The following is a 24,047-nucleotide window of genomic DNA, read 5'->3' as shown; positions in this document are numbered from 1 at the left end:
GGTGCTCCACACAAATGTTCTACCTGTCAAGTGAGTGTGCGCGCATGCGTGACATCGCAGCGCCTTCGGCCCAATTATCTTCTTGCTTTTGTTGATGGCATTTCTATTTATTTTCAAAATTCCCTTTACTATTTTGCAAATCATCAACATTACATCAAACAGTTTCCCATCAAAGTGGCAGAGTGGCAACAGCTTCATCCTTCATGGCAGACCTCAAAAAGACCAACAGCTGGTTGAATAACTGGTACCTGACTTTTAATCAAGGTACTTCCACAGATCTACACTCTCTCATGTGGGGAATGTCAAGCAAACCCACCTTTCTAACTTTATTATCAAACTCTCAAAGAGGTTCAGTCTCTTGAATTCTCAGCCATCACCATCAGTCTTTATCTCACCTGGGCAGATCACATCTCCAAGCCGGCTGTTCAAGTAAAATTGGGAATTTTGGTACAGACTGGTCCTTTTGCACCAGGTAATATCCTTCTTTGGTTCTGCAATACTTCTCTCATTGGTTTGTAAAGCATTTTATCATAGCACAATGGAATATCGCTCTCCCTCTGAAAACCAAAGGCATCTCCTTTCAATAGGCTGTTATATATCACACTGCAAACTGCTTTCTCACGGTAGATTGGTTGGTGGTCTTTTGGTCTTCTCCCAGTACTCATCTGGTCTTATTCCCATCTCCAATGCTTCAAGTTTGCAGCGTACTACAATCTTTTATTATCTCACATTTCCATCAAAATTTATTTTTGGGGGTGGGGGGGGGGAAACTGTTCACACTAATCTCCATAATCAAAAGGTCATGTTTGTCGAATGTCTACTTGTTTTTTTCCACCATTCTCTGGCTGCCAAAAGTCCATCATCTGTTGTTTTTGCTCTGCCATGAGAATAAGCTTTGGGGAGAAGAATACAAACAAAATACTCTTGCTGTTATGAATATACAATCTGTAGTGCTTTCCATTGGTCTCTTAGCTAATTTCCTTGCACCCATAAGCCTTATGGTTGTAGCCTGAGCCGACCACAGAGAGCATTACATTGACCATCCAACTTTTCAATGACCTTAAAAAAAACAACATATAGCATGAGATCTGAAAAAGTTGCGGACGGATTCGGACAAAACTTGGTGGGCAGGTTGGATATGTAACAAGGAATAATTTACTCGATTTTGGTGAATATCTGAATCCAGATCCGGATCTGACAATTTCTAAGTGATTTTTCACTATTGAGAGATTGGGTCAAAAACGGCATGTAGCAGGATATCTCAAAAAGTTATGGACAGATAGATTCAAATGAAACTTGGTGGATGAGTTGATTAGGTGACAAGAACAAGCCAATTTAATTTTGGTTCATGTCTGAATCCAGATTCGGCCTATCAGTGGGAAAAAAAACGTAAGCTAATCAGCGTGGCAGAGGTATGCGCCCTACCGAGTGGCCTTCTAGTTTATGTTGTTTCACTAAACTTCACTCTCTTTCCCTTTTATTCAAATTTTTATAGAACGGGATTCTTCATCTTGAAATGTGAATGTATGATTATATTGATCACTTTATGTACATAACTTCTTATAAGAGTAGCTTCGAGTAGAGTGGGATTGTTGAATTTGGTACAAAAAAAAAACAACAACCCCAATGTACATCTTACTTTTGCCCTTGTGTCTGTAGGCTCAAGAGTGCTCTTATATTAACTTAGAGCCCAATATATACGAAGTCATCCCCATCCCAAGCTTCAAGAGTTCACCTGTCGTGTACTCACACTCTGGTTTGTCCAAGGATCCACCTGAATTGTGGAATCGGGATCCACCTGAAATATCTGACATTTGCTTCGAAAATGGTGTCTCAAAGGACGATCCCAAAGCCGTGTCCTCCTCTGCCATAGCTGGTCAGAACTACATTTACTCAGAAATAGATTCCTTGCAGGACCCTTTTGAGAATTCAACTCCTGCTACCCTGCCTGATTGTGACTACACTTATCCAGATATCGATTCACCTGAAGAAAAGCCCGACAACTTTTTATCTCCAGAACCCCAATATTCAGAAGTGTCGGATAATTTACAAAATGACGTGGAAGGGTCCTTTTAGTTTGCAGCGGTCAGTAAGTGATGCGCACAGAATCTATTGTTTTTAACTAGTTTTATTGCTAATTTTGAATGCTATCTCGGTGCAATGTTCATCATATTATTATGGCCCTAATTAGGTTACCTGTTAAACATCTGAAGGTCTCCTTGACATTTATTTCCCAATTACCTTCAGAACCCTGACTGTGCCATGAAATCGCAACTCCTATTCCCACATCACATGTTACTGTTTGTGTAATGAACTACAGAAAGGACCTGGATTCGAATGCAAATTGATCAAAGAGGTTTCATTCACCCAGTACAGTTATTGTCAAGCTTCACAAATGATTTTCAAACAGATGCGTGACTGGAGATGGTGCATAAAAGTCTTACGATAAGAGTTTTCATTAATAAACACCGGACTGTTATGTTACACAAATAGTAGAGTTTGAGTATCCTTATGATGGGAAATTAAAAGAATGTGCTCAGTTTCTTTGTGATTCAGTTCTTTCCATAACCATTTGCCAAGCGATTTACTTGTATAAATTTTTGACACAAAAGCATCTCCAGAAGTCGTTTTGGTGAGTGTGTGTGTGTGTGTGTGTGTGTGTGTGTGTGTGTGTGTGTGTGTGTGTGTGTGTGTGTGTGTGTGTGTGTGTGTGTGTGTGTGTGTGTGTGTGTGTGTGCGTGTGCATGTGAGATCAGTTCACAATTATTAGGATTTGCTGAAATACATTGATTTCAGTGAGTTACAAGCATTAACAAAATATATACATGGATATGCAAGGAACTCTTACGCAGGAGGAGGCCATTTGGCCCATCCTGTCTGTGTTATATTGGTCCTATCTATCTATATATTACTAAAACTCTCATTATGTATGTATGTGTATGTATGTATGTATGTATGTATGTTCCTGAAATACAGCCGGAACGGTACACGATAGCGCAAAAAATTTCAACTCACCTTACTCATCATTCTCCTGCGATGTGCAGTGTCAAGTTTCGTTCAAATTGGGCAACGAAAAAATTATGAAAAAATAAATTCCCGATTCAGTTAAGTACTCTTCGGGAGAATTTGATCAATGCAAACCTCAGCGGTATAGTTCACTGGAGCTATCTTTTTTTTTTAATGATTTTTTTTAATCAACCGCTGTCACAACGGGAACCCAACGTGTTCATGGATCGTCTAGTATTTTACTAAAACTCTCATCTTGTCTGTATGTATGTATGTATGTATGTATGTATGTTCCCGAAATACAGTCAAAACGGTACACGATAGCACAAAAATTTTAGGGCTACCTTACTTACCATTCTCCTGCGGTGTGCAGTATCAAGTTTCGTTCAAATCGGGCAACAAAAAAATTATGTAAAAAAAAATCAATTCCCGATTCAGTAAAGTACTCTTTGGGAGAATTTGGTCATTGCAAACAACCTCAGCGGTATAGTTCGCTGGAGCTATGTTTTTGGGTTTTTTTTGAAATGATTTTTTTTAATCAACCGCTGTCACAACGGGAACCCGACGGGTTCACGGGTCGTCTAGTATAATACAATCATATGCTTATTCTGTGTTTGTTTCTCTGTCTATCCAACGATTTTCTCTTAAACCACTCTGATCGACCACAAAACTCAATTCATTGTGAAGGTCTTTGTCCGAGGAGTTCCGGTTGCACGTTTTCTTTTGTTTTTTTCATCATGAATGACTTTATTTGTTGTCTTTTTTTAAAATCATTAATCTTACTTATCCACTATTTTACTAAAGAATCATGAGATGACAGCATCTCACGAGATTATGAATTTAACGTGTTTTTAAAAATTTGTTTCCTTTTTAACATTGTTCTTAACGAGCAACAACACCACCACAGGCATGTTTTAATCAATCAGGCATTCGCGTTCATGCTCCTGTCGTTTCAGACTATCATTTGTGCGTAAAGCAACTCACATGTTTCATGCCAATGCAAAAAGGAAGTGATGCACCCTTTAGATGACATTCATTAGTCACAGCTAACTAGTAAGTCCAAAACTGGGCCAAGACATTCCGTCGGGGTCCAAGGAACTCAAACGAGCGCATGGTCTGGTGGTCTCAGGAATGCAACCGAAAGTGGCTGTGCGGACCCAGCATCCATGCATATCCATGGCAGTACAACCACTTTGACGCTTTACACCTGTTAGTAGATCAGCCTCCCATAGTACTTATGGGTGGGGGTTCAGGATCCTATACCACCAGGTGGCCATGACCTGTGATCTGTTTATTTCCGGTACGTACCCTTCAGAGAGGCAGAATTCATAAGATTGCACAGGAAGTCCCAGTCAAGAACGACACCAGATAGCTAAGAGAGACTGAAAGTAGCAGAATATGAGAAATAAAAGGATGAAAAGGAAGGGGAAAAAAAAGAAGAGGAAAAACTGGGAGAAATGGCAGAATAGAAGAAAAGAATAGAATAGAAAGAGCAGATGAAGAAGAAAATGACAAGGACTGGCTACTGCCTTTCACCTAGTCCTAAAACGAGGCAAAAACCTCTTTGAAGGATCACTGTGAAGTTAGGGGTGACATGGCAAGGTGGGGAAATACATTTTCCTTCTCCCAAAGATGTGATGTTATAATGACACGCAAGGAGGTGCTGTTGAGTTTTGACTCGTATAAGGGAGGAGGTGTTATTTGATGTTGTAAAGCCACGCGAGAGCAGTGTTTCTCAAGGTGGTGGCAATATTTTGGTGGGGCATGAGGATTCAGAATTAATGAATCAATATATGATCGCTTTCATAGCTTTGCACTTTCAAATTTTCAAAAGTTTGAAGCTGCGACTGATGCGTCATAGCGTCATAATTAAAAACTGCTTCACCGCGCCCTTATTAGCTAATTGGTTGACTTCTTGTTTGACTCAGCCATTTCTGGTGGATTTATTTGAAGTACCAGAGCAATACCAAGAGGAGTTATGAGAGTTGCAACAAGATGAGTCTGTGAAAACTCTTTTCAAGATCAAAGGAACCATGATGTGGCTGTCTGAGGAGAGCGAAAATAAATACCCAAACTCGACTACTTTGGCAAGGGAAGTATTGATAAATTTTCCATCATCTTATTTAGTCGAAAGTGGATTCAGTGTTGTTACCGATTTGCTGCAAGCTCAGAGAAATCGACTGGAAATCACGAAACGTGGTGATTTAAGGCTGAAACTGACAAAATTAAAATTGGTTCTTTTTTTTTTTTTTTTTTTTTTTTTTTTTTGTATACCTTGGTCGAGGCTCGTATGAGAGCTAACACACAACTCACAGCAAGGAGGCATGAGACAAGAGGGGCGGGAGTGGAAGGGACAAAACATTGGGGAACAGAGACAGGTGAACTGTTGAAGGGAGAGGGATGGGGATGGGACGGGGAACATGGCGAGGGGAAGATGGACATTAAAGGGACTTTCAGGAAGGAAAGCAGGAGAATTGAAGGAAGTGGGCTTGGGTGGATTATCGGGGGTAGAAAAGATCGAGGATTTGGATGGGGGAAGATAAGAGGTGGTGGTGAACAGCTGTTTTGAAAGCCTGGAGGGAAGAATGGGAAAGAATAGAGTGAGGAAGTTTATTCCAAAGGCGGGAAAAAAGAGGAATGAAAGAGTGAAGATGAGCAGTGATTCGTGATTTTGGTAGTTTTACCAGAAGGGGGTTGTTGGCGGACCTTGAGCGCCCTGTGGAAATGTGGTTGGGACAAATCACAGAGAGAGCAGGGGGGGCAAGGCTGGAGAGGAGTCGGTAGAAGACAGAAAGACCACCGACCAACCTGCGGTGATTGAGTGAGAGGCCCAAAGACTCAGCTTCATTGCGGGAGATGCCAATGATCTTAAAAGCCCTGGTTTCGACAGCGTGAAGTCGAGAAAGGTGGGAGGCAGGGGCACTAGCCCAGAGGGGAGAGCAGTACTCCATCAGGCTACGGACAAAAGCTGTGTAAGAGGCCAGGAGCTCACGAGGCGCGAGGAAGGACTTTGCACGACGGAGGATTTCTAGTCGGCGTCTGGCATTTGAGGCAAGGGTGGAAATGTGACTTTCCCAGGAAAGGTCATGGCAGATACTGAGACCCAGAAGCTTGAAAGAAAAGACTTCTTCCAGAGGATTGTTGAGAAAGTGGATGGGGGCGTTTTGTAAACGGTCCTTTCGAAGAGACATAGTGAGAGTGTGAGATTTGTCTGGATTGAAAGACATGTTCCACGTGTTGGACCAGTTTGTGATTTTATCCAGATCTGCAGTGAGCGAAGAAGCTGCTGCTTGCCGGTCTGAGGGATGACAGATGGTACGGCAGAGGGTGGAGTCATCGGCAAAGAGAAATAGAGGATTTTCCAGAGAGTCCGAGAGATCATTGATGAAAACCAGAAAAAGAACAGGGCCCAGAACGCTACCTTGAGGAACTCCAGCCTGCACAGGAAGAGGGGATGAAAGAACTCCATTTAGGGCCACACGTTGACTGGGCGACAGGAGAGGAAGTCTGCGAGCCATGAGTGGAGATGGCCTTGAATACCATGGGAAGAGAGTTTGGTGAGTAGGGCAGGGTGCCAGACTGTGTCAAATGCACGTGATATGTCCAGGGATACGGCTCGGATTTCCTGTCTGGCATTGAGGACCTCCATCCATTGATGGGAGAGCAGTAGCAGCATATCTAGGGTAGAGTGACCTGGTCTGAAAACCAAATTGATGATTGGAAATCAAGCCATTGGAGAAGAGGAAGGATTTCATGTCTGAAGCGATGATGGATTCCATAACCTTGCTGATGATTGGGAGAAGGCTGATTGGTCTATAGTTACAGGGATCTGTTTTTGCACCTTTTTTATGCAGGGCAGTGATGTTAGCAGATTTCCAAGCAGATGGCAGATGACCTTGGGAAAATGAGAGGGTGAATAGAACAGAGAGAGGGTGAGCAAGAGCAGAAGAGCAGGCTTTGAGGACACGTGGGCTGGTGCCGTCTGGACCGGTTGCAGAATCTGACTCGAGGTTTGAAAGCAAGCTCTCCACCTTGTCAGGAGAAAAGGATACAGAGTCCAGGGACAGTTGGGTGCGACTGGGTAAAGTGGGTAGAGATAGTGATGGGTTTGGGACACAAGATTTAGCTGCAAACACCGAGTTTAGACATTCAGCTTTATCACGTGTGGAATCAGCAGTGCGGCCATTTGAGGTAAGGGAGGGGATGGAGGGGGAACATACACCAGAAACAGATTTGATTAAACGCCACCAGGATTTTGAGGAGGGAGAGAGGTTTGAGAGTTCAGACTTGAGATGAGAAAGATGTTGTTTTCTGGCTCTCCTGAGGGTAGCTACACACTTGTTCCGAGCTTTGTGGAAAGAACTGAGATTGCCCTCAGTTGGGTTTGCTTTCCATGAGGCAAAGGCAAGTTGTTTCAGGACAACTGCCTCGCCACAAGCTTCAGTAAACCAAGGGCGGGAGGAAGGGTAAGACAACTGAACACGAGAGGGGATAAATCTGTGCATGAGGGAGAGCAAGTTTCTTTGAAAGAATTCCCAGGATGAGTTGATGTTTGAGAAAGTAGTGATAGGAGACCAGTCTGTAAGTTTGATGGCTGCTCGGAGACCCTGCCAGTCGGCTTGAGTGAAATGCCAGACTCGACGGCGGTGAGGTGGTTCTCTGATAACAGCCAGAGAGATGTCCACTTTAACAAGGACGTGGTCAGAAGAACCAATTGGAGCGAAGGAAGAGCAGCAGATATTGTCAGGGAAATTTGACAAAATCAGATCCAGAAGAGATGGAGTACCATTGGTTGAGATCCGGGTCGGGAAGTTGACCGATTGAGTCAGTCCCAATGAGTCACAGAAAGCTTTTGCTGATGTCCCATGGCAGGTGAGAGAGGTACCCACACCTAGCCAACTGGCGTGATGACAATTGAAGTCGCCACATAAGAGGAAGAGAGAGTTTGGATGAGAAGATAGAAGATGGTCCATGTTTTCGGAGAGTGAGGTGTAGATTCCTCAAATCAAACAAATCTGCAGCTAGCGTCAAGGGCAAGCTCCCATTGAAGTGAGTCGCAATTGAATACAATTTGCAATAAAGTTTTAATAAAACCTTTTGAATACATATGTAGTATATACTGTAGTGTCTCCAATCATGGTGGGGCGTATGATTTTTTTTGAAAATCAAAGTGGGGCGTGGGAAAAAAAAAGGTTGAGAAACACCGCGCTAGAGGGTAACTCAACCCCCAAGTTTTGTCGTAACCTGTCCATAAATTTTTGAGATATCATTTTCACAAACAGACAGACGTGAAAATCTCCGTGTGTCTGAGGTAATTTACACGTCGCGTGCAAACTTGCAACCACGTGTTCTGAACATCAGTCGCGCCAAAACGTCATTGCGAATGAACTGAACAGTCTTTCAACAATTACATTCAAATTAACGATTTTACATGTTTGAGAGTGGGCGCGAGATGCAGGAAGTACTTGGAGAGTGGATGGAGGCTGGAGAAGACTGAGGTGATATGCATTTCTTTTTTCTGCTTCGCGATGCACATCAAGTTTGAGGGGAAGATCAGACGGGGAAATGGGTTTGAGCATCTGAAGGGAACAGTTACCGTGGATGGTAAATCCGAAGTCGAGGAAGAGTCATGGGTTCAATTGCATGGAGAGTGGAGGGACTAATTAGCAGACAAATACATACATGTGTAACAAAAAAAAACAACAATGAAGTGTATATAAAGACGTAATGTACTTACCTGCTTTTAGTTTAAAGTTTAGGGGATAGCGCGAACAGAATCACCCACTACCACAAATTAGATTTGAGTTTGCGGATGGGAATGTGTTTGCGCGGTCTTCTCGGGTTCGTTATTGAAACTACTAGTACGTGTCAGTACGTGCGTGGCCATACATGCAGCAAAAAAAAACCCCAAAAAAATTCAAACCGCGAGCCAGAAACAACAACCAAACAGGCCGTTCCTTCGCTCTCGCGTGCCCGTACATGCGTGGCCCGGAAGTTCGCATATCGCAGTTACGATTATTCGCAATTTAGTTTTAATGGCCAATTATTCAATTAGCGCCAACGTATTTTGCCTTTTCGCAATGTCATCGCAAGGAAAAACACAAAGAGAAGAGAAGAGATAAAAAATGACCGTTTTTACAGCCATTTTTCCCTGCTGTGCAGGGGTTTGGCTTTTTCTTGAGGCAGTTTTATGGCCGGATGCCCTTCCTGACGCCAACCCTGGTCGCCTTTTACGACACACAGGGATATGGTACACCTATTCTAACTGGGGCATACACCGGGACCAGTACACTGGCACTCATTTCGCCGACCTTGGAAGGATGACAGGCTGAGTCAACCCCCTGGTGTTAATTCAGCAGCAAACGGGGCTTGAACTCAGGACCCTTGGATCCCAAGCCGCCACCCTAACCACTAAGCCAACACCAGGCTTAAAGAGAAGAGAAGAGAAAAAAAGAAAAAAAAAAAACAAAACAAAAAAAAAAAATTTTTTTTTTTTTTAAACCACACAGGCCGTTCCTTCGCTCTCGTAAACGACTGGATTGGGGCATTGTGTTTATCTATAAATGCGCATAAGAAATCAAGAAATTATCAGAATACATGAAGTCATCACTATCCGGAAGTCTGTACGTTGTAACCCGTAATGGGAAACGCGGCTGAGGTTCCCTTCCCCCATCGGCCACGCCCACGCAGCAACGTGTCCTGTCATTGGTTGGTAAATAAATGGCCATAACTTGGGAAGCTCTTGTCCGATCAATATAAAACCTTGAAAAGGGAAATCCTCAGGTCCCCAGCAATATACCTGGCAAGTTTCAATTAGACCGGACCAGTGGTTGTCGAGAAACAGCGGTGTCACACATACATACAGACACACAGACACACAGACACACAGACACACAGACACACAGACACACAGACACACAGACACACAGACACACAGACACACAGACACACACACACACACACACACACAGACACACAGACACACAGACACACAGACACACAGACACACACACACACACACACACACACACACACACACACACACACACACTGCTGGAATTATAGATACGAGAAGAAGTACTCGTGAAGAAGTACTCCTTACGGACGGGTTAACTCCCACAGAATTACGAATTCTCCCATAACTGGTGTATTATGGTGCGACTTGTCACACCCCGTCCCACCGGGAGAAGCGCTGTGCCATCCACAGTAACATATGGAGGATTGGGGTCTTCCCCTCCCCCCCCCACACTGAACCCTGAACCCCTGAGGTATTCAAAGACGTGCAGTCTTGAGAAGGACTTGGTGCGATCCAACTCTTCTGGCGGTAAATTCGAGATTGCATCGATCTACACTTCTGAGGTAAATGTGTACAAATTATACTTTGCAAAGTCTGCGATCGAATACATTCATAAGACTTCACAAATTCGCTTTTATTCTTGTTCGAGTGTTTTCATAACTCACAAGGCTGATAAAGACACTGGAATAGATCGATAATGTCTGAAGAGGAAGATCGTTAAATCGCCAAATGTACGTCTTCTTCGTCTTCGCTTTTTAGCCGCATTGCGGAGCAAACGCTGTAGGGCTCGAAGAGAGCTCCGCGTTCTTCTTCTTCTTCTTCTTCTTCTCCTTCTGGTGAAGCCAAAACCTTTAGGACGCGGCTCTTGGACACATTTGTCCTTATCACCAGCCGAGCACCATATTTGTCAGGTCAAGCCAAATTAGATCTGTGACTTACTACAGGGACCATGTAAACCTGTACTAACCTGTTTCATGGTCGGATTGTCGGCGACTAAACCGTCCCCCTCACCAGGGTTTCTAGTGAGGAGGGTGTATGATATGGACGCCCAGCAGGATTAAAAACAAAAACCTGTCAAAGGGTGGAGAAGCTCCTTGTGAGCCAACGGCCATCCATATCTGGTGCCCAACAGTGTCTGCAGACGTCCTCCTACAGTTGGGTTACTTTTCTTTGAGGAGGTTGGTGGCAGGATTTGCCCTCTGGCCACCGTAAAACACTTCACTCCGCGGTTAACCTGAAGCGGTCCCTTCGGGTGGCTGCCTGGAATGTCCTATCCCAAAGAGAGGATGATCACCTGTCTGTTATCATCTGAGCTCAAGCGATTGGACATCGGTATTGCAGCACTCTCTGAAGTTCAGAGACTGGATAGTGGTGAGATCATGGCGGGTGGTTGCACCAACGACTGGTCTGGTTGCTCTGATGGTTACCATGCCCAAGGAGTTGCTGTAGCTGTGTCTAATAAGCGGATTCCAATGATAATTGAGGTAACACCGGTCAACGAGTGTTTTATGACACTAAGGATTCGTCACTCCTTGGGTGTCGTTTCCCTGGTCTCTGTTTCTGCTCAAATTGAGGCAAATGATCTCACCATGAAGGACGCATTCTATGCCATGTCTCTCTGTGGTTGATCTGTGGTCAAGTCTGTGGTTGATCAATACCCCAGGTGAGATGCTCTTCTAGTCTTGGGGTATTTCAATGCATCGACGAGAAACTGATAGGGATAGTTATGAGACGTGTGTTGGTCCCCATCGGTCTGGAACTATGAACCAGAATCGCACTAAGTTCCTTGTCTTTGCAAGAAGTTGTGGACTTTGGGTGGCTGGTTAATGATGTCAGTGCCCACAAGCTCATCCCTGGACTTGGTATTCCAACGCTGACGGTGTGGCAAAATTGACTGATCATGTGCTTGTTGATGGTCGCTGCAGGATGATCCAGAACTGCAGTGTCTACCGGAGTGCTCAGTTCCTCAATACCGACCACAGGCTTGTTGCAGCAACTCTGAAATTGCAGCTTAAATCTGGGAGAATGACACCGTCATAAACTGGATGTGCGATAATGGTGGACAAGGAGGCCTATGTGTGAGGAATCTGTGAGAGGGTAGAGCATCACCTGTGATCAAGTGATTCTCGTCCTACGTACAGGGGAATTCGTGCATTGCGTTCATCCAAGTCCATCCCTCGGTGTACTGCAGTTAGAGCAGAGAGTACCATCCCTCTCCCTTCCACAGATCTAATGTCTCTGTTCCTCACTGTTTTGTCCTTCCTTCACCCCTCGTCTCCTGCCCCCGTTGCTCTGCATTGTGTGTTCGCTCGCACACGAGCCTTGACAATGTATGCAAAAAAACAACAAAAGACAACAGTACTTACTGTATACAACCCAGAAACTTTGAGTAGCTTTCGCCGAGAAGCAATGTTGCATTTATAAAGACGTTTCAGGGATATGTTCACAAACATTATACTTCACAAACAGCTGTGTGTGATGGGTGGAAAAAACAATTTGACATGGTAATTTAGAAAACATGCAAATAGGGCAAACGATTCGGAAATCGGGTGTTATTTAACAAGTTAGTCAGAGTGACAGAGCACAAATCACTTGAATAGCGTAACAAAGCATGAACAAGTTGCTCAGGGTGACGGAGCACGAACCACTCGCTCAGGGAGGTGGACCACGAACCACTCGCTTATGGTGACAGAGCACGAACCGCTCGCTCAGGGTGAAGGAGCACAAACCACTCGCTCAGGGAGGTGGACCACGAACCACTCGCTTATGGTGACAGAGCACGAACCGCTCGCTCAGGGTGATGTGACATGGCAAAAACGTCTGCAGTGAGTGAACAAATCGCTCAGATTGACATTGTGCAGTATGGCAATCGACAATAGGCACTCGGCAAGTGGCTTTGCACTCCAATTGAATGGTTGATAAGGAACGGTTGGCCAGGCTGTCGCTGCACACCATAAAGGATCCCTTTAACTTTAAGCCGGTCTTCATTGCACACGCAGCAGTTGATGAAATAAAACGAATCTATAAATCAGCTGTTTTGCCTGCTCGTATATGCACGTGTCACATGGTACATAAGTTAAGGGGTCCGTGCAAACGTTGCAACTTTTTTTCAAAACGTCCGATTTTTACCAGATTTGCTTTGATTCTCTGCAGAGCAGCTCGCGAAGACCTTCAAAAATATAGACACAGATCTGGTGGAATCGGGGATAGGCAGTCCCTTTAGGGGGCAGACCACAAGGTCTTGCAGTGACTGCATTATATCATATAGCTCAATGAAGCTCGTTAATTTTGGCACGTTCCTAAATTTTTTGTTCACCCAATAAAATTCTCCAAACAGCTGAAAAAGATAAGTTGATGGTTTGGAAATTTTACAGTTTGTTGTGTATGTATGGAGAACGAGGGAACATAGCCTTGCTTGCTCAAAGTAAATTACTATATCGGCTTATAAGACTGGTGGTTTCTTTAAATCATCAGATTTCCAACAAATTTTGACACTTATTTAGTCCAGATGATATTCGATCTTCAAAACCGAAACAATATTTTGATGATTATACTTCAGTTAGTCCATGAGAGTAGAACAAGGAAAATCGTATCACTAAATGAATGAAATCACTCCAAGCTCCAAGTAGAAAATTGTAGGACTGAGAAAAGCGATTTATTCAGCGATTCATAGCAATGATGAACAGGCATTCGATATTATGAGTGAGGAAAGTGAAAACAAAACTTTATTGTCAATTAATCGTTGTGGCTTGTTCAAGTCAAGGCTTGGTTGAGCAGGCCAAAAAACACGGTGGCTTCAGACCCCAGCGAGATTACCCAGGAAAGGCCGAAAGACCGAGAGAGCGAGTGGCATAGGATCGCCCAATGGATATAATTAAATAAGGCCGTCAATTATCTTCAAAAATGGTGTTTTATGTAACGCAAACTACCAATTTTCACTGCTGAGCTTCCTTGGAGTTTTCTTCGTATGCATGCAATGCTCCAGGCTGCTAGGTATTATGGTTTCGGAGTTAGGGAGGAGACACACACACATTTATTGGTATCGATGATGAATGGATGAGAATTCATCAGAGATGCCTTCATCAAGGACATACCATCTCACTTGAGGAGGTCGGGGACATAGGAAGCCCGCTGATTATGGCCAGAACAAGAAACAAGTGAATATGGATTACGCCTCCCTCAAGTGAGATGTTGTAAGATTGAGGTTCACAGCATTGCATTGATTGGTCAAACAATCGGGTATCCCAGGGCATTTCGACAAAACAAATTCTTTTCATGACAAGCAAGTAACAAACTTTATTGTGATAAATGCAGGTACATATTACTTTGATAGAAGTGATGGTGTTGCTGTAAATTTGGACAATTCCAGGATGTAAATGTGGATGATATGTTCCATGAGGAAGTAAGATGATCAATTATCTATCTATAATTCCAGCAATCTGTGTGTGTGTCTGTCTGTCTGTCTCTTTGTCTGCGACCGCCGTTTCTCAATGACCGCCGGTCCGATCTGATTGAAACTTGCCAGGAATATTGCCGGGGACCCGCAGATGTGCCTTTGAGGTTTGATGACAATCGGACGAGCAGTTCCCAAGTTACAGCCATTTATCTGTCGAACAATGACAAGACAAGGTGCTATGACGTCACAATTAATGTTTATTTATTTTTATTTTTGCACGATTGACGGTCCGATCTGATTGAAACTTGACAGGAATATTGCTGGGGACCCGCGGATGTGCCTTTTCAAGGTTTGATAAAAAATCGGATAAGCGGTTCCCAAGTTATGGCCATTTATCTGTCGACCAATGACAAGACACGGTGCGATGACGTCACGAATGACGTCACAAGTAATGTTTGTTTATTTTTATTTATTTATTGCATGATTGACGTCTGATCTGATTGAAAATTGCCAGGAATATTGCTGGGGACCCACGGATGTGCCTTTTCGAGTTTTGATATTGCGGTTCCCAAGTTACGGCCATTTATCTGTCGACCAATATCTGCGAGAGAGGGGGACGGGAGAGGGGGGATGAGAGTGGGGGCGAGAGAGAGGGGCAAGAGAGAGGAAGGGCGAGACTAGGGGGTGAGAGAGGAGGGGTGAGACTAGGGGGAGAGAGGAAGGGGAGATAGAGGGGTGGGAGAGAGAGGGGAGATAGAGGGGGGCGAGAGAGAGAGAGAGAGAGAGAGAGAGAGAGGGATGCGAGAGAGAGAGAGAGGGGGCGAGAGAGAGAGAGAGAGGGGGCGAGAGAGAGAGAGAGAGGGGGGCGAGAGAGAGAGAGAGGGGGGCGAGAGAGAGAGAGGGGGCGAGAGAGAGAGGGGGGCGAGAGAGAGAGAGAGAGGGGGCGAGAGAGAGAGAGAGGGGGGCGAGAGAGAGAGGGGGGCGAGAGAGAGAGAGGGGGCGAGAGAGAGAGAGGGGGGAGAGAGAGAGAGAAAGGGGGGCGAGAGAGAGAGAGGGGGCGAGAGAGAGAGAGGGGGCGAGAGAGAGAGAGGGGGCGAGAGAGAGAGAGGGGGGCGAGAGAGAGAGAGGGGCGAGAGAGGGGGCGAGAGAGGGGGCGAGAGAGGGGGGCGAGAGAGGGGGCGAGAGAGGGGGCGAGAGAGGGGGCGAGAGAGGGGGCTGCACATACTGGCACTCCCCTACGGGCCCGTACTAGTATATGTAATTTGTGATGATGTTGTGAACAAATTTGTAAAATCCATGATATGATAATGATTTGATGATCCACATAAATCGTTTGCAAAGGGGAATATTTTGGAGAATAATCATTTTAAATAATCTGGAGAATCCTGACATGATTTGATGATCCACATACATTGTTTGCAAAGGGGAATATTTTGTTGAATAATCATTTTAAATAATCTGGAGAATCCTGACATAAACAACAGCAGATGGTAACCTGAGATGTGACGTGATGTTCATGGGTCCTGCTCGACAGAAGCTTCCTCACGGATATTCTTAAGTTGCTGAGGCCGCTCGACCTCCTGCCGTGGAATCCAGTTTTGCTAAGAAAGGGAAGAGTATACATGCGATTACAGGTGCAGATGGTTTGAGGCAGGTATAAATTATGAAGTGGCACATCTGAGGAAGATAGGAATGACTTACCATGCGAAGATCAATCAGATCCTGCACCATGAATCGAATCCGTGATGACATTTTCCGCTCCTTCATTAACTCGTCCAAAGAGGTGAAATACCCATTCATCTGTGAAGATACAAAAATATGGTGCTCAGTCAGCAAAACGAAGATGTGTAAGAAGGATGATTAATATTCTGCAGTTTAAGAGTAAAGGTGTTTATGAAAACTCAAAATTGAAGTTTCCTCACCTTTGTGACTTGTGCGGAGTCGAGGATCTTTCCAGTGACAACAAGGAGACGACAGAAGCACTCAAGTGACAGTTCACACGCATCATCGAGCAATTCCTTAATTGCAGTGGAGATCAGGGATTCATCCAATACTTTTACATTGAAAGGTTCCCCGATGAAGACGACGTTACCCACAGCACGACGTCGAGCTTTGTCTTTGGACTTGTCATCGTCCAACCTGGAAGTCCCATCAATCCCCTTTTTCATCTCATTCTGACAGCTTTGAATGAGGAGTGTGCGGAAGGTGAGGATGTTATCTGTTCTGCCTGTTTCCTTCACTTCGATCTGTGAAGAAGTAAAGAATGGTGGATAACTGGATATTATTAAAGAAAAGGAGTATTTATTTATTGAATACTTTATAAAGAGGGGTCGGGGGAAGGGAGATAAATTGAGAAAATTAAAAGTGTATTAAAGAAGGGAAGGAGTGTGGTGAGGCTTCGAATTAAGTGGTGAGAGAGGGTAAACAAGTTGGGAGGAAACATCACCAAGGAAATGAAAGTGTCAGGGCAGTATGTGTCAGTCTGATTATGGGAGTTGGGGTGGGGGGGGGGGGAGGGGGAGAGGAGTGGAGAGCAGATATTGTGATGTTTTCAGATGTTGCAGAAAAGGATGTCTGTTGGTCGTGTTTTTCCCCTCAAAAGTTGTGGTTGGTGTTGATGTTACTTACCTTTGCAAGGTGGTGACACATGTTTGCGTACACCTCAGAAAATTTTGATTCCAATATTGCTTTATCCAGGACAAGCTGCACCACGTCCTTCAGATGGTCTTCTTTCGCGATGTTTATAAGCTCCATCTTGTCTATGAGCCAGTCAAAATTTTCTGGTGTTATTTTATTTAACAAGGATCGAAATTGTCGAACTACATCCTTGGGGAAGGAAATGAGAGTAAAAACAGAGGCGTCATCAGTGAGGAGTTAAAATAACAAATGAGTGAAGAAACAAAAGTATATTCTAACATTAAATCAACACAAATTACCATTCTTTCAACTCGAACACACCAAACTCGCTTGATCACGACCTGTCAGGTCTGTCTTCTTGGTGGGTCTCCAGGCATTGGTCGAAGTTTTGAGTTCGAAATCACTCGTCATGTGATTAATAACTCGAGGACCCTGTTGAACACAATAAATAATACTTTAGATAAAACAACAGCAGAGAAACATGAGACTGATAATTACTGTGACATGGGCTCCGCACCAGGTCTAAAAGTGATAACAAAAGGAATCTTACAATTGATCATTTGAGAAGTGATTGTTCGTGTGCTTGTGTTTCTCTGTTTGGGTGTTTGTTTGACGTCTATGCTCTCATGATCCATGCCAGAATGAATTGAAAGCTTTTGGTTGTACTTGGGATGCACATGTATAATAATTAGTGGATAAATAAAATTAATAGTCCCCAGAGTTCAGGGTGGGGGTGGACACCAATTATCTCTTTGTAAATGTTTATCGTGTCGTGACTCCAAGTGTAAGTCGATATTAAAATGCTCCATGTTCGAGGGAATTAAGCCATACCGAAGGACAGGTTCTTCATGAGAAAATATCGTGTTCTCAAGGAAAACCAGATTGGAAAATAATTCCAAAGTTCAGTTCAGAGTTGTTTTCAAGTGTTTGATGGCTCTGACTGGAGAGGTTGTTTTTAATATCTTTGGGAAGACGATAAATTCTGTTGGGTTCTTGTGATTGTTCTGCTGTACCTTGTTTTGCTGTCGGTGACACCAACGCTGGTTCTCTTGGTAAAACTGTTCTCTGTTTCTTCTCGTGAGTTGAAGGAAGCTGAGAACGTGGCTCGTGCTGGGGTTGCTGTTGTTCCTGCTCCAATTGCTGCAACCTTCTGTGCAGTTCGTATATTGCTTTGATGCAATTGTTATTTTTCTCGACCATTGCTTCCCAGCACTTCTCCTTGTCCTGCAAGTCCTTCTTCAGCAGCGTTACCTGCAAGTGATTTAATACATATCAGCACGTATCAAGTGAAACATTATCTTCAACTCTTAAGTTTGTGTTATTTTGTGTTCAAAGCGTAGACAGTATCGAGCAAGTCCCACATTGTTAGATAACGGTTGCTTGCTTGGTTTAGGTGTTCCTCATTCTGTTGTTCCTGCTTTTCTCCCTGTTCCTGCAGCTGTTCCGAAAGTCATCTCATTGTATTCATTGTCCTTCACTTGCAACTCTTGAGAAAGCAGCTCGACCTGTGTGGCAGAAACATGACAGTGTCATTGACAGGAAAGTTCCTGCTTTTGGTTCAAGATTCCAACAACAGTCTTCAATTTGTAAATGTCTCATGAGCAGCATGACCCCTGCGAGGTGTATAAACTCATCAGAACATGTGTAGGTGAACATGATGTTCACTCCTTGGCATCTCTCGTCCCTCATGATTGATAATAATGGTTCCTTACTTGTTGGCAGCTCTCAACGTTCTTCTGCTGCTCTTCCTCATGCTGTTGTCGCTGCTTCTCAAGCTGAAGTTCTACTTCTGAGAACTTGCTCAGGATGTTTTTTCGATCTTCCTTCAGTGTGTTGTTGTTCTCGGTAATCTCAGTGAGTTGATCATCTTTTACGCCAAAACTTTGTGAAAGCAACTCGACCTGTCCAGTAGAAATCAACAGTGTCATAAACAGTGAAGTTACAGTTTTCTGTTTTACAATACCCAAAAATAAATAAAGTGAGAGGTTTGAAAAAAAAATTCAACACCACACAGCTTAGGATTGACCACTCCTTCTAATCCTTGATCAATAAATATCAAGACCCGATGGAGGTTTCCCTCTCAAGTCTAAACTGAGTTCAACTCTGGCTAAAGGTGCAAAGTTCACGTGGAATTTCACAAATTCCAATCAACAGTCTTCCATTTGTAAATGTTTAAGAGCAGCTTGACCCCTGCATGGTGTTGAAACCCATCAGAACACATGGAGGTGAACATGGCGTTCATCGACTTGGCATCCATACTCGCACATCATTGATAACGGTTCCTTACTTGTTGGAAGCTCTTCAAGACCTTCTCTTGCTTGAACTCATGCTGTTGTTGCTGTTTCTGGAGCTGAAGTTGCACTTCTGACAACTTGCTCGAAGCGTTTCGGAGATCTTCCGAAAGTGCCTGGTTTTCCATGTTAAGCTGGTTGAACGGGTCATCCTTCACATTCAACCGTTGTGAAAGCGCCTCGACCTGTGCGGGAGAAACATTTGCGCCCATGAAGAGACAAAAATAGCGTAATGAGGAAACACCACGAAACATCACATAATGCACACATGTGAGCAAAGATAATAATTATTAGTGGAAATTAGTGGATTCAAACTCTAATGTTGTGTTAATCTTGTTTCGCTACCAATGCTTTTTTTACTTCTGTTCTGATTCTCCTCTTCCTTCACTTGTTGCATCTCAACGACTTCCATTTCCTTAAACTCCTCGAGCAATGGACGCTCATTCCTTACCTTTTTTCTGTCCATATTTCCTTCCACATTGAAAACTGCAGAAGCAAAGAGAATGTTTGTCAGTTAGAGGACGAGGTATGATTTTGGAAAAGACAAAAAGAGTGTTCCATGAGTGTTACATTGTTATGGGATATAAAACATTGAGTTTTCCGCTTGGCTTAATGGTGAAGGTGGCTGGTTTAACATCTTCGGGTCATGAGTTTGAGCACCACGTGTTTCAACAACACCAGGTGGGTCAACTCAGCCTGTCATGCTTGCAAGGTCAGCAAAATGAGTTCCAGCTCACTGGAAACATGGGGACATGCAGACATTTTGACATACCAGATGGACACGACAGGGACTTTGAGGAGGGAAAGCAGGGAATTTGAAGGAGGTGGGTTTGGGGTGGATTAACGGTGGCAGAAAAGATTGAGGTTTTGGATGGGGGAAGATAAGAAGTGGTGGTGAACAACTTGTTTTAAAGGCCTGGAGGGAAGAATGGGATTGATCAGAGTGTGGGAGTTTATTCCATGGGTGGAAAAAAGGAGGAATGAAAGCGTGAAGGTGAGCAGTGATCCATGATTTTGGTAGTTTTACCAGAAGGAGGTTGTTGACGGACCTTGTGCGCCCTGCGGAAATATGGTGGGGACATATCGCAGACAAAGCAGGGGGGCAAGACCAGAGAGGAGACTGCAGAGGACAAAAAGATCACAGACCTGCCTGTGGTGAGAGAGTGAGAGGCCCAAAATCTCAGCCTCATCGCGGTAGATACCAATGATCCTAAATGCCTTGGTTTCCACAGCGTGAAGCTGAGAAAGGTGAGAGGCAGCAGTACCAGCACAGGGGGGAGAGCAGTACTCCATCAGGCTGTGGACGAAAGTTTTGATTGTGGTCAGGAGTTCAGTTGCACCAAGCAAGCACCGTCTTTGCACGATGAAGCATGCTCAGTCGGCGACTGGCTTTGGAGGCCAGATTGGAAATGTGAAAATCCATAAATTGTGATATAGGATGATGCGTACGTTTTGTAGAAATCCGTCGCCTTCCCTCACTGTGGGAGTGAAAGTGTGTGTGTGTGTGTGTGTGTGTGTGTGTGTGTGTGTGTGTGTGTGTGTGTGTGTGTGTGTGTGTGTGTGTGTGTGTGTGTGTGTGTGTGTGTGTGTGTGTGTGTGTGTGTGTGTGTGTCTAAGACCGCTTTTCCCTTCAATCCCTTACTCATGCCCTTTCCTTTGTAATCTGTCATAAATGTACTATAATTGGGAATTCAGCCTCACAAAGGCACATTTATTGTGGCACAGGTTTTGGTGGATGGGTGAGCCCCGAACATTTTCCCCGAACATTTGAGGCTGACTCAAGAGAATCAGGAAAGGGACTCCTCCTGAATAATGGCCAAAGGACCAATACGCACCATTGGGGTGCAGCACGCCTGGTGTTGGCTTAACGGTTAAGGTTGCAGGTTTGGAATCCTCAGGTCCTGAGATCAAATCCTACTTCTCTGTTGAATTAATACCAGGTGGGGTTGATTCAGCTTGTTATTCTTCTGAGTTTGGCACCAGCTTGCTGGGATGATTGAGCCACTTGAGTATCCTGTGTCAGTGTGGTGACCCATCCAGGATTGTGGCCACCAGCCCAGGAGACTGCTTTGGCAGCACTGATTATATCTAAACAGAGTATGGTGCTGATGGATGGATGGATGGATGGATGCTCTGTCAAGAGTATGGTCCCGATGGATGGATGGATGGGTGTCGCTGAGTGAGGGCACAGGGTGTGGCATGTACGAAAGGGATAAAGATGAGAACAAAAGGGGGCCGGGAGGAGATGGGCCTTGGTGCACAGTGATGGAGCTCTGCGTTTTCCTCCGTGCACGGTCGGCAAATTGGACTCCGTCATGCCTGCCCACGTGCGATCCGACCTCAGTGCGAGACTGGACTTGTTCCCTGCTGTGCCACACCTTCTTTACCTTTGTGACGTCCTGTGCTCAACTGAGCATACCAACATGATTTTCAGTCTTCTTGGTGTGTTTGAAGCCTTAAGGTGAGCAATTAATGGATCTTCCGATCACACAAAACCCTGGGCGTATGGTGTACTCAGAAGAGTACCCGTTTCTCGTGATGGGAAAGGTTTCAGTTAATCTATCAATTAATAAATATTTCATGGACTTATGAATATTTCATATTTAAAAAAGTTAATCGTGTTGCACTCTGGATTCACGTTGAGCCAAATCTCTGAGCTACTTCTCCAGCCCAGAGAGTATTATTTAATTATATTGGGTGATTAGGAAATCTCTTTTTCCTCATTTTAATTTGATTTCCCTCCAGATTTTGACAGAATTATTTGTGCCATGAGTTTTAGTAATTAAATTATGGAATCAGATTTCGAACATCAGCTTCTAATAAACCGATACGATACATTATTCAACCTTGATGGGAGAAAATCACATTGAACCGAACCTCACACAACCAATCAGTAAACAGCGAACCAACGAAGGAAGGACAGACATCCTTGTGTTGTACAATGTATATCGGTAATAGTTGTGTAGTAATTGTATTGGTATTGATTATTTGTTATCCCTCCCCTGTTGATGAACACACTTTGTAAAGCAACTCGGTCTCTGTGGAATGATTCGAGTTGTCCTAATCCTAATCCACAGGACGTGGTTCTTGATGGTTTTTCGTTGGGAATTTATATTATTTATTGTTTCATCCGATCTGTTTAGGGTAATTCCAGCGTAACAGACGTAACATTGAGACAAAAATTGCATCACTAATGTTGAAACTTTGAAAAGGTTGGCCGTATTACAGAGAGTTTCTTTATTACATATCGTAATTAGTCTCAATGGCTTTCTGATATTGATACAAACCCCACTGTGTAGTCTACTACTAAAGCAAAAATCAACAATTAAGAGGCGTAACGGACGTAACATCGAAATGGGCACAACTAAAACTGGCCATAGCACAATTCTTAAATCCTGCGAAACAACAAATTTGTAGTGCTAGTGCGTGCCCGTAGGTGCAGCTTCGTTCCTTCACTCTCGTAAACGACGACTGGATTGGGGCATTATTTCAATTAGATCGGACCAAACGTATCATAAATGGCCACAACTTGGGAAACATACTCAGGTCGCCAGCGTCAATTGTGACGTCATATCAAACGAAGAAGAAGAATTGTGACGCCCCCCCCCTCTCTCTCCCCCCTAGTCTCACCCCTCCTCTCTCGCCCCCACTCTCACCCCCCTCCCTCGAATTGTGACGCCCCCTCTCTCTCTCGTCCCTTCTCTCTCGCCCCCCTCCCAAACCTTGGGATTAACTAATAATTTGAACAATGAATTCAAACCTTGCGAAACAGCTGAAACGGATGAAGAACGATATCAAACCTTGAAAAGGCACATTTTTCCCAGCGTCAATTGTGATGTCATAGCAAACGAAGAAGACGAATTGTGACGTCAATCGTGTAAAAAAAATAAAAATAATAAACGTTGTGACGTCATAGCACCGTGTCTTGTCATTGGCCGACAGATAAATGGCCGTAACTTGGGAACCGCTCGTCCGATCGACATCAAACCTCAAAAAGGTACATCCGCGGGCCCCCGCAATATTCCTGGCAAGTTTCAATGAGATCGGACCGGTGGTCGTCGAGAAACGGTGGTCGCATACGGACACACACACACAGACAGACAGACACACACAGATTGCTGGAATTACAGATAGATACCTTTCATTCACGGAAAGCAAAGTAAGCATGAGTAGCATACTTTCTATATTCCAACGATACGATCTGTCTGTTGTTTGTTAAAATATTTTGAAAAGTTCACTGTAACGGACGTAACCCATGTGATCACATATTGGATAGTCAATGCTCGGTCGCATTTTATGACATCTATACAATCTCTTACATACATCAGCGAACATTTGGTTGTCTCACAGCTTGTATACGCCTCGTTGATGTTGATCTTTGGGCACAGAGAGAAATGGACCAAATATGTTGATGAGTAGTTACAGCCTGATCCTATATCAGTAATATTCATCAGCGAATACTACTTCGGATTAAAATATTCATCAAATAGACATATTTTCGACAAAATGAGAACAGACAGAATGACTTACCGTTGGAAGACGTTGAGGAAATTCTTTCAAGATGGCCGCCAAATCACGTGACATCATCCACGGAGTAAATATCGCATAAATTATTAAAATTCAGACCGAACGAAACACCGTCCAACAGAAATCCTTTTGAAAAATACATTTTCAAATTTTATGCTTCATGTCCATTATTACGTGGAATTACCCTATATTATTTATTTGCTATGATTAATCTGTTTCGGTGATAACCACGTGATGATTTTATTACCAGCCGAACTTCGATCACCATATAAGGACCGGCGAACCAGAGGAGGTTTCTGTGGGATCACGTTGATTAGGCCACGCCCCTTTGTAATGGTGGATTTCCGTGAATAATAAAGTTTACATTTGGTGACGTTACAATTTCTGTGTGGAT

At 43.9% G+C, this 24,047-nt stretch overlaps 2 protein-coding genes across 12 annotated transcripts in view; one reads left to right on the top strand and one right to left on the bottom strand.

Moving 5' to 3' along the window:
• The window catches only part of LOC147023584 (sialic acid-binding Ig-like lectin 12), a 31,898-nt gene extending 29,359 nt beyond the window's left edge, over positions 1–2,539 (top strand). For all 7 annotated transcript variants that reach the window (XM_085889092.1, XM_085889096.1, XM_085889098.1 and 4 more), the window contains one exon: positions 1,660–2,539. In XM_085889092.1, the coding sequence (XP_085745218.1) occupies positions 1,660–2,076 (417 nt within the window). In that variant the 3' untranslated portion in view covers positions 2,077–2,539. The remainder of the gene's footprint in view (positions 1–1,659) is intronic.
• Positions 1–23,803, bottom strand: part of LOC147023583 (eukaryotic translation initiation factor 4 gamma 3-like) — a 34,158-nt gene extending 10,355 nt beyond the window's left edge. The window contains exons 1-8 of one of the 5 annotated variants that reach the window (XR_015060293.1): positions 23,657–23,803; positions 20,273–20,423; positions 19,578–19,612; positions 19,123–19,311; positions 18,548–18,736; positions 18,197–18,340; positions 17,849–18,086; positions 17,135–17,267 (exon numbers count right to left, since the gene is read on the bottom strand). Coding sequence is in view for 4 of the 5 variants with exons in the window: in XM_085889101.1 (XP_085745227.1) it covers positions 15,713–15,799; positions 15,900–15,998; positions 16,121–16,444; positions 16,827–17,024; positions 17,135–17,137 (711 nt within the window). In the remaining variant the exon portion in view is untranslated. The other 4 variants (XM_085889102.1, XM_085889104.1, XM_085889100.1 and 1 more) reach the window with 4 other exon arrangements.
• Between the last annotated feature and the right edge of the window lie 244 nt (positions 23,804–24,047).

The sequence above is a fragment of the Eptatretus burgeri genome, chromosome 7 (assembly GCF_056783735.1).
Source record: "Eptatretus burgeri isolate ZD-2024b chromosome 7, Ebu_testis_v1, whole genome shotgun sequence".
NCBI classification, from domain to species: Eukaryota; Metazoa; Chordata; class Myxini; order Myxiniformes; family Myxinidae; genus Eptatretus; species Eptatretus burgeri.
This window is presented reverse-complemented; position numbering and strand designations above follow the sequence as displayed.